At 49.2% G+C, this 13444-nt stretch overlaps 1 protein-coding gene across 5 annotated transcripts in view; it reads left to right on the forward strand.

The window, feature by feature from the left end:
- Positions 1-13444, forward strand: part of DNAJB6 (DnaJ heat shock protein family (Hsp40) member B6) — a 48047-nt gene that overhangs the window by 11455 nt on the left and 23148 nt on the right. For all 5 annotated transcript variants that reach the window (XM_066385649.1, XM_066385645.1, XM_066385647.1 and 2 more), the window contains 4 exons: positions 3042-3131; positions 6370-6479; positions 9639-9701; positions 10777-10887. In XM_066385649.1, coding sequence (XP_066241746.1) covers positions 3067-3131; positions 6370-6479; positions 9639-9701; positions 10777-10887 — 349 coding nt within the window. In that variant the 5' untranslated portion in view covers positions 3042-3066. The remainder of the gene's footprint in view (positions 1-3041; positions 3132-6369; positions 6480-9638; positions 9702-10776; positions 10888-13444) is intronic.

Genomic DNA, 13444 nt, shown 5'->3' on the forward strand with positions numbered 1-13444 from the left:
TGGGAGGTGCTGGTGCTGTTGCGAGTGGGGGAAAGGGAAGGGATGGGCTTGAGAGGATGTGCTCCTAGATCAAGCAGAACTGTGGTCTAATTTATTTTGTATCTGGGGTGTAGCGAAGTTGGTGATGGTGACATTTCTAATCAGGCAGCTTGGGAGCTCAGGCTGGAGTTGACTAGAGAAAGACGAAGTGGGAGCGGAAGGGTCAAGAGTGAGAGATAGTCATGTTCTATTTGGGGTGTCCATCAGAGGTCTGGATAGCGGTGCCAAGTAGCCAGCCCCCTGTCTATTCATGTCTGATGTGCCCAAGAGAGACCTAGGATTGGAGCTTGAGTTTTGGAATCATTACTAATATATGCTATCTCAGCAGGGGGGCACCCCACGCTTTCCCAGCAGGGCCAGATGAGGGGCGTGAGCAGGCAGTGGAAGGCAGAGTGGGAGGCTGCCACCACCAGAGGCCCAGGTGTACTCAGGGTTTGGGGAGCCACTCAACACAAGCCCCCAAAATGTCTGTTGGATGCTGATGGGGGGGAGGCTCTTCCTCTTCACTTTATAAGGGGGCACTTGTGTTGGTGGGCGCTGGGCAGGGCTGGGCGAGAGAACAGAGGGGCAGCATCGGTGAAGGGGGACTGGGTGGGTTTGGACTCTCCACCAGCTGATTGGTCTTGTTCAGTTCACTTGCCTTTCCTTCATGGGATAGTCTTCCTTTAGGAAGGAGAGAAGTGGCAGCTTTGGAGTGCTGCCTATGTCTAGTTGACATGTTTGCGGGAGTCCCCATAAGTAGTTGAGCAACCACGCCTGCTCAGCACCTGGCAGGTGGGGCCTCCTGAGCTCTGCCCATCTTCCTGCTGCTGCCTTGACCTGGCTGCCACACTGCCATCACTGTGCAGAAATGTGGCCCAGTGTTGCAAATACAAGACAAACTGTTGGGACGTCAGAGAGCATGGGCTTTGACTTGGTAGCGAAGAACCCTAATCATGGCGTCTGATCTCCTGGCGACCTTGGGCCATGTGTGACTCAGGTGATGGTCCACCTGTTAGGAAGTGGGAGCTTTCTGCAGGGATCTATCTCTTCCTTGTTCTCTTTTAATAGTGGACTGGCATCATTCCCTTGTCTGTCACTGCTGAGATGTCAGGCAGACCCATGCAGCAACCACAGAGCTCAGCTGAAAGTAGCCATGCATAGTTCGTCCCTTTGAGTAGAGCCGAAGTGGTGCTGGTTTTCTGCTGCTTTCTGGCTGCTCTTGCAGTATTGTGGCTGGTGGCCAGGTTTTTAGTTCCTGAAGATTTCAGGTTGCTGTGCTTCCCGGGTCACAGGAACCAGCTACCTCCTCAGTGGTTAGTACATAATTTCCAGGCAGAACCTAACGCTCACCAGCCAACCTCTGCTTTGAATGATGTACCTACTGTGAGAAAACCTCTTAAAATTGTTTGCTCACTCCTATATCTTGTAACTGATTGTATTTAAAACAGTTTCATTCAGACAATGGAAAAAACTACAGTGAACAACCACTCACAGGCACACCCTCTACTTACCGTTGTGTGGGTTTTGCTGTGTCTCTGTCACAGCTTGTTGGACTTGAATGTTAAGTTGGTGGAATTACAAGAAAATAGTAACCATATCATTTTCTCCTCTAATTTGTAATTTAAAAAACATCCTGGGACTCTACTTGAAAAATAGATATTTTGGGGTTCTAAAAGGCAAATTTGCAGTCTGTTCTGTTCCTGAACTTATTTACAGCCATACACTTAGAGCATTTAAGGTTATATATTCTTTTTTGAATGGCACTTGAGTCAGTTGACCAAATTGATTGTCCTTAGTCAAAGATGGTCCCTTTTTTGCTCCAGGGATATATGCGGGAAGATGTGGTGTCTTGGTTCCATGCTGCGTTTGCCCTGGGCAGGGTTGCTGTTCTTCCTGGCACCCCACATCTGCCCAGGCCTGGCACAGGGATGCACGGAAGGAATGGGGCAGCTGAGCTCATGAGCACCCGAGGCAGGGAGCAGGGTGCTGAGCACGCCTGTCAGCTGCTGCTCAGGTCGCCCTGTCCTTGCCTGAGCCATCTGCTAGTTGTGTCTAGTAGGGCAGTGATTTTCAATGGGTGTGCCACACACACACAATATTATTTTTCATTGATTGGATGGGGGGAAGTGAAAGGAGAGAAAGAAGCATCAACTCATTGTCTCACTTATTTGTTCCGTTCATCTGTGCACTGATTGTTGTTGTTTTTTTTTTTTCTTTAAACAGAGACAGAGGAAGGCATAGATAGGGACAGACAGACAGGAACGGGGAGAAATGAGAAGCATCAATCATTAGTTTTTTGTTGTGACACCTTAGTTATTCATTGATTGCTTTCTCATATGTGCCTTGACCGTGGGGCTCCAGCAGACCGAGTAACCCCTTGCTCAAGCCAGCGACCCTGGGTCCAAGCTGGTGAGCTTTGCTCAATCCAGATGAGCCCGCGCTCAAGCTGGTGACCTCGGGGTCTCGAACCTGGGTCCTCTGCCTCCCAGTCCAACGCTCTATCCACTGCACCCCCGCCTGGTCAGCAGGTGCCCTGACTTGGGGTCAAACCCACAGCTGTGGAGTGCCAGGGCCACTATAAGAATTTTCAGACATGCAATACCTATTTAGACAGGGGCACTGACCTCTTTTCCTTGAGATTGTGAAATAAAAATGAATGACAATAGCGATTTGGTGTGAGTCAAAATTATACTTATTTTTTGGTCATGTCATCAAAAGTTTTTTTTAGGCGTGCTACAGAATTTTAGTAATTATAATTAGTTCATGTGTGCCAAGAGATGAAAAATGTTGAAAATTGTTGGTTTAGGTTATTAATTAGGTTTTTCAGTCCCCCCCCCCCCCATACCAAGAAAGGTCTGAGGTGCCAGTCTTGAGATGAGTTCCTGGACAAGTCCAAAGCCTGACAGGTTAGTGCTTAATGCTGAGAGGAGGGCCCCTCCCCTCCTCTCCTTTTCTCTCCGCCTCCCCCCATGATCACCCAGCCCTGTAGCATTGTCATTGACCACGGTCTCTGTTTGCAGGACTCGTTCCAGCAGCCTGTAAAACATGGTGGATTACTATGAAGTTCTAGGCGTGCAGAGACATGCCTCCGCCGAGGATATTAAAAAGGCGTAAGTAATTGTATTTTTGAAATAATGAACCTGTGCAGTTGGACACGGCTGACTGGATAGTATAACTATTGCTTATGAAAATGTTCAGTGTAGTATAACAGTCTTTGTCTGCATGCCCAGTTTAATTTCTCAGACTTGGCCCAGTGGTGGAGGATAAGGTCATATGGTTTCCTCTCTCCCTTGCTTTGGGGCAGTGGGCTCTGTTTCTGCTAAAAGTCTATCAGAACCTTCCTGAGGATGTGAGATAATTCCAGATAGCCCTGACATTGGACTTGGAGCTGACTTGGCACTCCTGGATGTGGTGCCGCAGCACCCTGTGTGGTCACCTAGTCCCCATTGCTGGAGGCCACAGCCTATCCCTCCAACAAGGACCCGATCCAGGTGACCTGGATTTAGTTACTGGCTTGATGTTAACATACAGCTAAACAAGTTATTAGATAGATTTTACAGAGTTGGAGTAGAGCTGGAGAGACGGATAAGGAAGCCTGGAATAACTGGAGAGCGGGTTCAGTTTGTGTTGTAGGGACAGTCTTGGCTAACTTACCACACAGTGAAATCTATGCTGCTAGTCTGAGTGGGTCTGCAGATGGAAATTAAGGGTTTTCAAATAGAACAGTTCATTTAAAAATACTGGACTAGCAGCAGGGTGTTGGTTGTTGTGTTGAGCACACTGGAGCTGTTTGCAGAGCATCCCTGTGTCACACCTCTGCCAGAAGCTGGGAGGAGTGGCTGGCTGAGGTGGGACCAGGCGGGCGGCGGAAGTGTCATAGAGCGGTGTCACCAGCGGGCAGTGGGTTTCTCACTCTGTCACAGGTCACAGCCAGGAGCAGCTTGGTGCATTCTCAGATGTGCTGCTCTTGCACAAACTTCATGTGTGTACAGCACTTATTCATGAAGGAAATCTGCCTTTCTGCCACCAGATGCACCTAGAAAGTGGAGGTTCCAGTTTGCCAGTGAGAGCGTGGGTCTGTCAGTGTCCCAGGGAGAATTCGAGGTTCCGATTTAGAAAATGTTGGTACCTTTAAAGAGGAACGAGAGTTTCCCAACTGACAGACTCAATTTAGCCTCATTTATTTTTTTAATTTTTATTTTTTTAGCCTCATTTATTTATTCATTTATTTTTTTCCTTTTTCTGTTTCTGAAGCTGGAAACGGGGAGAGACAGACTCCCGCATGCGCCCGACCGGGATCCACCCGGCACGCCCACCAGGGGCGATGCTCTGCCCACCAGGGGGCGATGCTCTGCCCCTCCGGGGGCGTTGCTCTGCCGCGACCAGAGCCACTCTAGCGCCTGGGGCAGAGGCCAAGGAGCCATCCCCAGTGCCCGGGCCATCTTTGCTTCAATGGAGCCTTGGCTGCGGGAGGGGAAGAGAGAGACAGAGAGGAAGGAGGGGGTGGGGGTGGAGAAGCAAATGGGCGCTTCTCCTGTGTGCCCTGGCCGGGAATCAAACCCGGGTCCCCCGCACGCCAGGCTGACGCTCTACCGCTGAGCCAACCGGCCAGGGCGCCTCATATATTTTTAATGAGCAAAATTGCCACCGTGGGAGGTGCACATTCTTAGAAACAGTCCATTCTGTAGACTCTAGCTTTGTTCATGTACAGTGACCAGGAAAACTTTGTTTGAGGACTGAAGGTGTGTGGCTGTCACATCCCCCTCCTGAGAAGACCCCAGTCTTCCCCATGTTTGTGTCACAGGTTCTCTGATTGGGGCCTGCTGCTAAAGCACGAGTGGGGAAAGAAAGCCTCTAGTCGAGATCAAAATGTCAGGTGCTCCCCCCTCAAAGATTTTACTTACTGATTTTACAGAGAGGAGTTGGGGAGCAAGGAATATCAGTCAGCTCAGAGCTGCTCCCCTTCAGTTCATTGATTGTTTGCTTGTCATGTGCCTCGACTTGGCAAGCCCAGGGCTTTGAACTGGTGACCTCAGCATCCCAGGTTGACGCTCTGTCCATTGTGCCACCACAGGCCATGCCAGATGCTCTTTACAATTCATATGACGCTTTGGCTCTGAGACCCAGTTGTCTTCCACGAGGCAGGTACAGGGTGTGGTCTGTGCTCCTGCGCTTCCTGGCTCCTTGTCACCTTCCATGTGGTCTGTTGTTTCTATGGGGACTGGGGCCTTGTAGAGATTTGGGCCTGCTACTGCATGGTTAGGTTACAGTGATGGAAGAGTACACTACTGTTTTACCTTTACAGATCGCAGCTGTAATCAGATCCTAATATGTTAAACTGAGATTTTTCATTAAAATGCTGAAATTAAATTGAGCCACACAACATTCATAAGTTGCCAGGTGTTAAGAGGATTGTCAGGTTCTTGTTTTCAGGGGCATGCCCCTCTCCACTTAATGTCCCCCTATTAGTGTATGCTCATGTTTAGCTAATGAGATGATGATTTTTTTTAATTATAAAAAATTTTTTTTAAATTATTATTTGTTTTACAGAGACAGAGAGTGAGTCAGAGAGAGGGATAGACAGGGACAGACAGACAGGAATGAAGAGAGATGAGAAGCATCAATCATTACTTTTTCATTGTGCATTGCAACACCTTAGTTGTTCATTGATTGCTTTCTCATATGTGCCTTGACCGCGGGCCTTCAGCAGACCGAGTAACCCCTTGCTGGTGCCAGCGAATTTGGGTTCAAGCTGGTGGGCTTTTGCTCAAACCAGATGAGCCCGCGCTCAAGCTGGCGACCACGGGGGTCTCGAACCTGGATCTTCTGCATCCCAGTCCGACGCTCTATCCACTGTGCCACCGCCTGGTCAGGCAAAGATGATTTTTTAAAAAAAATTTAAGAATCATGTGACTGTTCACTGGCACCTTGGAACATAGACTGAATCCAGAATGGTGTGTCCTTGTGAAAGATGTGAAATTCTTGACTGCGGTGGCCGAGAGACCCTCCTGTGCCACATGGACTGGGAGGTCCTGGTTGGCAAGGAGATGCCAGTCGTGTGGTGGCCTTTTCCTGCTCAGTGACCAGGACTGCCTTCTGCACACACTCCTCAACCCCATCACCTGAGCTCACACTGCACACACCAGGTCCACATACACTGAACACTTTTCTACCTCTAGAGGTTGGTTTTTATTATGTTCTCTGGATCTTAGGACTGGTGTATTTCATTCTTGGGGACGGGGATTTCATGACTGAAACCAGCCCTTGTCATCCCAGTCTGCAGCTCAGAAGCCATCGCCTGCCTCATCTGGACTTTAGTTGTAATCAGTGCCTTTTACTCTCTTCAAGGTATCGGAAACTGGCATTGAAGTGGCATCCAGATAAGAACCCAGAGAATAAAGAAGAAGCAGAGAGGAAATTCAAACAAGTAGCCGAGGCCTATGAGGTGCTCTCCGACGGTGAGCGTGCCTCCCTCTCGGGGTGGGCTGTGGGTGTGCTGCCTTGGGGATCTGGTTCTGACTGTTTTAGCCGTGAGTGGTGGGGGCACCCTGGTTTCCAGTGGCTTCTATTAGGTGGAACGGTACTGACACCCTGGTCTGTGGACTGGCAGGAAGGATGAGGTCATGGGGATTAGTGTGGGTCCTTGCTGGTCTGAAGGCACCCTTTGTTGTGTAAGGACTGCTCTTGTCCACTGCCCTTCTTAAACATATAGGCTTCTAGGACTGGCACCACTTGAAAGGACTTCTTAGTTACGACATAGGAATTGAGTGCACAGCTGCAACTAGATGTCTGAGTGTTCCAGCCTCTTTCTAGAGCAGCAGTTCTCAACCTGTGGGTTGTAACCCCGGCGGGGGTCGAACGACCAAAATACAGGGGTTGCCTAAAGCCATCGGAAAATACATATTTATTATACAATACATTTTTGTGTTTTTCTGAAGCTGGAAACAGGGAGGCAGTCAGACTCCCACGTGCGCCTGACCAGAATCCACCTGGCATGCCCACCAGGGGGCGATGCTCTGCCCATCTTGGGGCATCGCTCTGCCGCAATCAGAGCCATTCTAGCACCTGAGGCAGAGGCCACAGAGCCATCCTCAACGCCTGGGCAAACTGCTCCAGTGGAGCCTTGGCTGCGGGAGGGGAAGAGAGAGACAGAGAGGAAGGAGAGGGGGAGGGGTGGAGAAGCAGATGGGCGCTTCTCCTGTGTGCCCTGGCTAGGAATCGAACCCGGGACTCCTGCATGCCAGGCCGACACTCTACCACTGAGCCAACTGGCCAGGGCCTATACAATACATTTTTAAATAAAATATGTATTTTCCGATGGCTTTAGGCGACCCCTGTGTTTTGGTCCTTCGACCCCCGCCGGGGTCGCGACCCACAGGTTGAGAACTGCTGTTCTAGAGTGTAGCTGCTGAATGCTCTTTTTTTTTTTTTTTTTTTTTTTTTAAATTTTTATTTATTTACTTTTTTAGATTTTTTAATTCATTTTTATTAGAGAGAGAGGAGAGAGAGAGAGAGAGAGAGGGAGAGATAGAGAGAGAACAGTGGGAGGAGCAGGAAGCATCAACTCCCATATGTGCCTTGACCAGGCAAGCCCAGGGTTTTGAACCGGCGACCTCAGCATTTCCAGGTTGACGCTTTATCCACTGTGCCACCACAGGTCAGGCTGAATGCTCTTAAAGTCAGGTCCGCTAGCCTGGTTTCACAGCTTAGCTGTTAACCAGCTACAACCTATGGTTTTTGTTTTGTTTTGTTTTGTTTTTACAGAGTGAGAGTCAGAGAGAGGGATAGACAGGGACAGACAGACAGGAATGGAGAGATGAGAAGCATCAATCATAAGTTTTTCGTTGCACATTGCAACACCTTAATTGTTCATTGATTACTTTCTCATGTGCCTTGACCGCGGGCCTTCAGCAGACCGAGTAACCCTTTGCTTGAGCCAGCGACCTTGGATCCAAGCTGGTGAGCTTTTTGCTCAAACCAGATGAGCCCTCGCTCAAGCTGGCGACCTCGGGGTCTTGAGCCTGAGTTTTCCGCATCACAGTCTGATGCTCTATCCCCTGCGCCACCGCCTGGTCACGCCAACCCATGGTTTTTGGTGAAGAGGAGACTCACATCTGGGTTTGGAACAGGGACAGTGTGGGACCAAGTAAGAGACCTGGAAAACCACTGGGTTCACCTGTCAGGTAGCTAGATAGCTTGGTGAGCTAAGGTGGAGGCATGCATTTGAAAGGCTAGAGGCTGGTCTTAGTAGTAGCGCAGTCTTCAGCTGATGGTGGGCTTTTGAGCTGGCCTGACACATGGGCATCAGTCTTGTTTACGTGCTTCCTTTGCTCTCCCAGGGGCTGAGTTCCTCCTGAGAAGAACTGAGGACTAAGCCCACACTTGAGTTTCACAGAAAGAGAACCTCTATGCCCTCATTAAAATATTTTCTTTTATCCTCCTACTTTTTTTTTGATGATACGCATTTTTCATGGTCTTTTATGCAGCCTTGACCTTCACAGGAACAGTTGTTGTTACCAGGACTCTGATTCCCCAGATTCGCTGGCAGTGCTTTGCTTCTCTAGTTCTGGTTTCTCCATAACCCCTGCATTTTAGTGTGCGGTTTTGTAGAACATGAGATTTGGGGGAGGAGTGTGAGGTGTCATGTCAGGGGAACCTGAGTTAACAGGGCTGAGCAGTAGTCCTCGTTCTGTAAGGGACCGGGACGGAGCAGCAGGTCAGGAAGGCGAGGCTGGGCTGTCACAGGCCAGGGTCTCAAGTCCGGCTGCCAGTACACGCGCTTCCTACCAATGCGTCCAGGGCAGGGGTAATTCTTACCTTGGTGATGTGATTGAATGTAGCATGTGTGAGCTCTATGGGTGGTGAGTTAAATGAATATTTAATGTTCATGGTCAATAAATAACTTTTTTTTTTTTTCTTCTCAGAGACAGTCAGAGAGAGGGATAGATAGGGACAGACAGGAACAGAGAGAGATGAGAAGCATCAATCATTAGTTTTTCATTGCGACACCTTAGTTCATTGATTGCTTTCTCATATGTCCCTTGACCGTGGGCCTTCAGCAGACCGAGTAACTCCTTGCTTGAGCCAGTGACCTTGGGCTCAAGCTGGTGAGCTTTGCTCAAACCAGAGGAGCCCGCGCTCAAGCTGGCGACCTCAGGGTCTCAAACCTGGGTCCTCCGCATCCCAGTCCAATGCTCTGTCCACTGCGCCACCATCTGGTCAGGCAAATACTGTTTTTTTTTTAAAGATTTTAGTTAACTTGTTAGAGAGAGAGAGAGGGGTGGGGGGGAGACACAATGGGGGAGGAGCAGGAAGCATCAACTCCTATATGTGCCTTGACCGGGTAAGTCCAGGTTTTGTAACTGGTGACCTCAGTGTTCCAGGGCGAGGCTTTATCCACTGCGCCACCACAGGTCACGCCAATGCTTAAATGTTTTTAAAAAATAAGACTTTTCCTTTTTTTCCTTTTTATGTAAAGTAAGGTATGCCCAACTCTTTGCCACTAATTGTCAACACTGAGCACTGCTCTAGGTCTGACTTATAATTTGGGGAGAAACTATTCGATTTCCATGGGGAAGGAACCTGGCCTTTATTGATTCTTCTTTTTAAATTTACAGCTAGAAAACGGGATATCTACGACAAGTATGGCAAAGAAGGATTAAATGGAAGTGGAAATATTGGTATGTAAATGTTGATATTTCTCTCTGGCAACAAAAGATCTTAAAAGGGGATGGATTTGTTAGCTCTCTGACAGGGTTGTGTTTGAGTAAGCACAGGTGCAGCCTCTACCTGGGCAGAGTTGTGAGTGGGAGGACAGATTGATGGCATTTACAGAGCCGACTGCGAGTCCTGTTAGATTAGATGTGAAATAATGGTGTATTGTGAGTTTGTGCATAACACACCAGTATCTATTGAAAAAGTAAAACCACTGCCTCTGGTGGAAAGTCCTAGACTGCTGTATTTCTTTCTTTTTTTTTTTTTTTTTTGTGTGACAGAGATAGAGTCAGAGAGAGGGACAAACAGGAAGGGAGGGAGATGAGAAACATCAGTTCTTCGTTGCGGTTCTTAATTGTGTCAGAGAGAGGGATAGTTAGGGACAGACAGGAATGAAGAGAGACGAGAAGCATCAATTGTCAGTTTTTCATTGTGGCACTTTAATTGTTCATTGATTGCTTTCTCATGTGCCTTGACCGGGGGGCTATAGCAGACTGAGTAACCCCTTGCTCAAGCCAGCGACCTTGGGTCTAAGCTGGTGAGCTTTTTGCTCAAACCAGATGAGCCCATGCTCAAGCTGGCTACCTTGGGGTCTCGAACCTGAGCCCTCTGCATCCCAGCCCGATGCTCTATCCACCGCACTGCTTCCTTTTTAGGCTAGACTGGTATATTTTTGATGAAAAGTTTGTCTGTGGTCCTGACAGCTCCACGGTGAGCGTTTGGAAATCAGTGTTCCAAACCAGCCCTCGACCAGCTGTGAGTGAACGTTGCCACTCTTGGTTTGCATGGAGTTTCCTGACAGGAACCCAGCATGGGTGAGAGGCTGTGCTGATGACTTGTAGATGCAAGAAGGAGATGCCCAGCGGCCCAGCCCACGGCCCCTAGGCATGGGGTTCCCTTTGGGGTGTGGCTTGTGTTTTGAATGTCAGAGCCCCTGTTTATGAAATGCTTTCTTTAAGGCCTTGTATAATGTCCTATAGACACATAATTGCCCTCCGTACACAAGCATTCATGAACTGAGCGTGTGCTTTGCTTGTACAGGTGGAAGCCAGTTTGACAACCCGTTTGAGTATGGCTTCACATTCCGGAACCCCGAAGAAGTCTTCAGAGAATTTTTCGGAGGAAGGGACCCGTTTTCATTCGACTTCTTTGGTAAGTTCTTGTCTGGGCTGTTGTCTGCTTGGCCGTCTCCATGACTCATAGGAAGTGGTGATGCCTTTCCTGTTCATTCACTGTTGTCCTTGTCACTTCACTGTGTTTAAGTGGCATGGGAGTTCTTAAACTTTTTCCTCTTCTTTTTTTTTTTTTTTTGTATTTTTCTGAAGTTGGAAACCGAAAGGCAGTCAGATAGACTTCCTGCATGCGCCCGACCGGGATCCACCCGGCATGCCCACCAGGGGGCGATGCTCTGTTGCAACCAGAGCCATTCTAGCACCTGAGGCAGAGGCCATGGAGCGGTCCTCAGTGTCTGGGCCAACTTTGCTCCAATGGAGCCTTGGCTGCGGGAGGGGAAGAGAGAGACAGAGAGGAAGGAGAGGGGGAGGGGTGGAGAAGCAGATGGGTGCTTCTCCTGTGTGCCCTGGCCAGGAATCGAACCCGGGACTCCTGCACGCCAGGCTGACACTGTACCACTGAGCCAACCGGCCAGGGCCTCCTCTTCTCTTTTAAAATTTTTTTTAATTTTTATTTTATTTTATTTATTTATTTTTTTCCTGAAGCTGGAAACGGGGAGGCAGACAGACTCCCACATGCGCCCGACCGGGATCCACCCGGCATGCCCACCAGGGGGCGATGCTCTGCCCATCCAGGGTGTCGCTCTGTTGCGACCAAAGCCACTCTAGCGCCTGGGGCAGAGGCCAAGGAGCCATCCCCAGCGCCCGGGCCATCTTTTGCTCCTTTGGAGCCTTGGCTGCGGGAGGGGAAGAGAGAGACAGAGAGGAAGGAGAGGGGGAGGGGTGGAGAAGCAGATGGGCGCCTCTCCTGTGTGCCCTGGCCAGGAATCGAACCCGGGACTTCCACACGCCAGGCGACACTCTACCACCGAGCCAACCGGCCAGGGCCTCCTCTTCTCTTTTGAAGAGTCTTCTGAATTTATATCTCACATTAAAAAGATGAAGGTTTTTATGGATTCTGTCACTGTGTACGGTCTTCATTAACCTCCTTTTGCCTCCCTACTTAGTGGTCTGGACGCGGGTGGTGGGGGTCAGAAACACTCCTGGCTGCTCTCTGTAGAACACTGGACTCTGTGACTTGGCTGTGTGGGTTCTGATGAAACCCCAGGCATTACAGCACACAGTGTCTGGACCAGCTTTCTCTTTGGTGTGGTGTATGGTTGTGGTCAGTCAGGACCAGAGATTGTGGTTTGTGGAAAGAGCTCCACTCAGGGCAGCACAGTGTCTGTGGTCAGAGGTTGGGTGTTCTGGAGGAGGCTGTGATGCTACCACTGTTTCATTGTGAGAGGTGGCTTATTCCTTCACCCTGGTGGCCACGAGTGTCTCAGACACAGGCTTTGCTGGGACACTCGCCAGTCATGACTGGAGCGTCGGTGTGCCAGGGCTCAGTGTTTCCACCGTCATCTTCACCTTCTGGCTCATTGATGGGTAAGCACATCCCGTGTGAACCCTTGGATAGAGTTTTGCAGCTCTGAGAAGAAAACACAGTTCTGCAGCCAGATGAGGATGTGGTGAGGAGTCATGACATAATGATCGTGTGAGAAGTAGAAAAGTGTGATGTTACCTTGTTTTGTGGATCGCCTGCTGTTTGGTGCCAGGCGCCCCAGATGCTGGCTCAGCAGTGGAGATGGGAGACCCCCAAGCCCATCTCCTGGGGGGTCTCCAGTTCAGTGGCTGCCTTCTTAATTTGCTGCGGTTTCTGTTTATTTCAGATTTCTTCTGAATATCTTTTCTGCTTTTGAATATGTAAATAATAGCATCCTAAAATTAGAGTTGTAGTGGGATTCTGTGTCTATTTTGCGGTGGTACTGGGGTTTTCCTGGGCGAGCTCATTGAGGTGGATGGATTGATTCCAGGGGCTCCTTTTCTGAGGGTCATACTGTCCTTTAGTTTTGATACTGCAGTAGAGACAGAATGTTAGATTCTGTCTTGTCCTTCTTTGTGCCAGTGTTCTGTGTGCTTGGGGGTGACTGGTGTAGGCCTTGGGTCTAGGACTAAGGTTGCAGCTGGTCCGTGCTGGGCCTCATGCACTGGTGTGGGCTAAAAGCCGGGACATGAGTTGGTTTCTCTCTATTGCTCTCAGATGCTCAGTGTTGATGAATCTTAATAAAACGTGTGGGTTGAAGGGTCTTTTCTATTCATTTTTTTTTTTTTAAGGGCACGCAAGGGAGACATATACAGGAAGGGAGAGAGATGAGAAGCATCAACTTGTAGTTGTGTCACTTTAGTTGTTCATTCTCATATGTGCCTTGACTGGGGGGCTCAAGCTAAGCCAGTGACCCCTTGTTTAAGCCAATGACCTCAGTGTCCCAGGTCTATGCTCTATCCACTGTGCCACCACTGGTCAGGTAAAATGATGGCCACCTTAATTTAGTTGAGTTGTCAGGTCCCAGGGATTCTGGTGTAAGTTGCACCAAAAAGACATGCAAACCAGCCTTTAAGGGTTTAGTTGCTGTGTGAACCTGAAGACACTAACTGTGTTTCCGGCAGTGACCACAGGGTATTGCAGAAGGATACAATGTAGTCAGGCAGGTGTG

This window comes from Saccopteryx leptura, chromosome 5 (assembly GCF_036850995.1).
Source record: "Saccopteryx leptura isolate mSacLep1 chromosome 5, mSacLep1_pri_phased_curated, whole genome shotgun sequence".
Classification (NCBI taxonomy): Eukaryota; Metazoa; Chordata; class Mammalia; order Chiroptera; family Emballonuridae; genus Saccopteryx; species Saccopteryx leptura.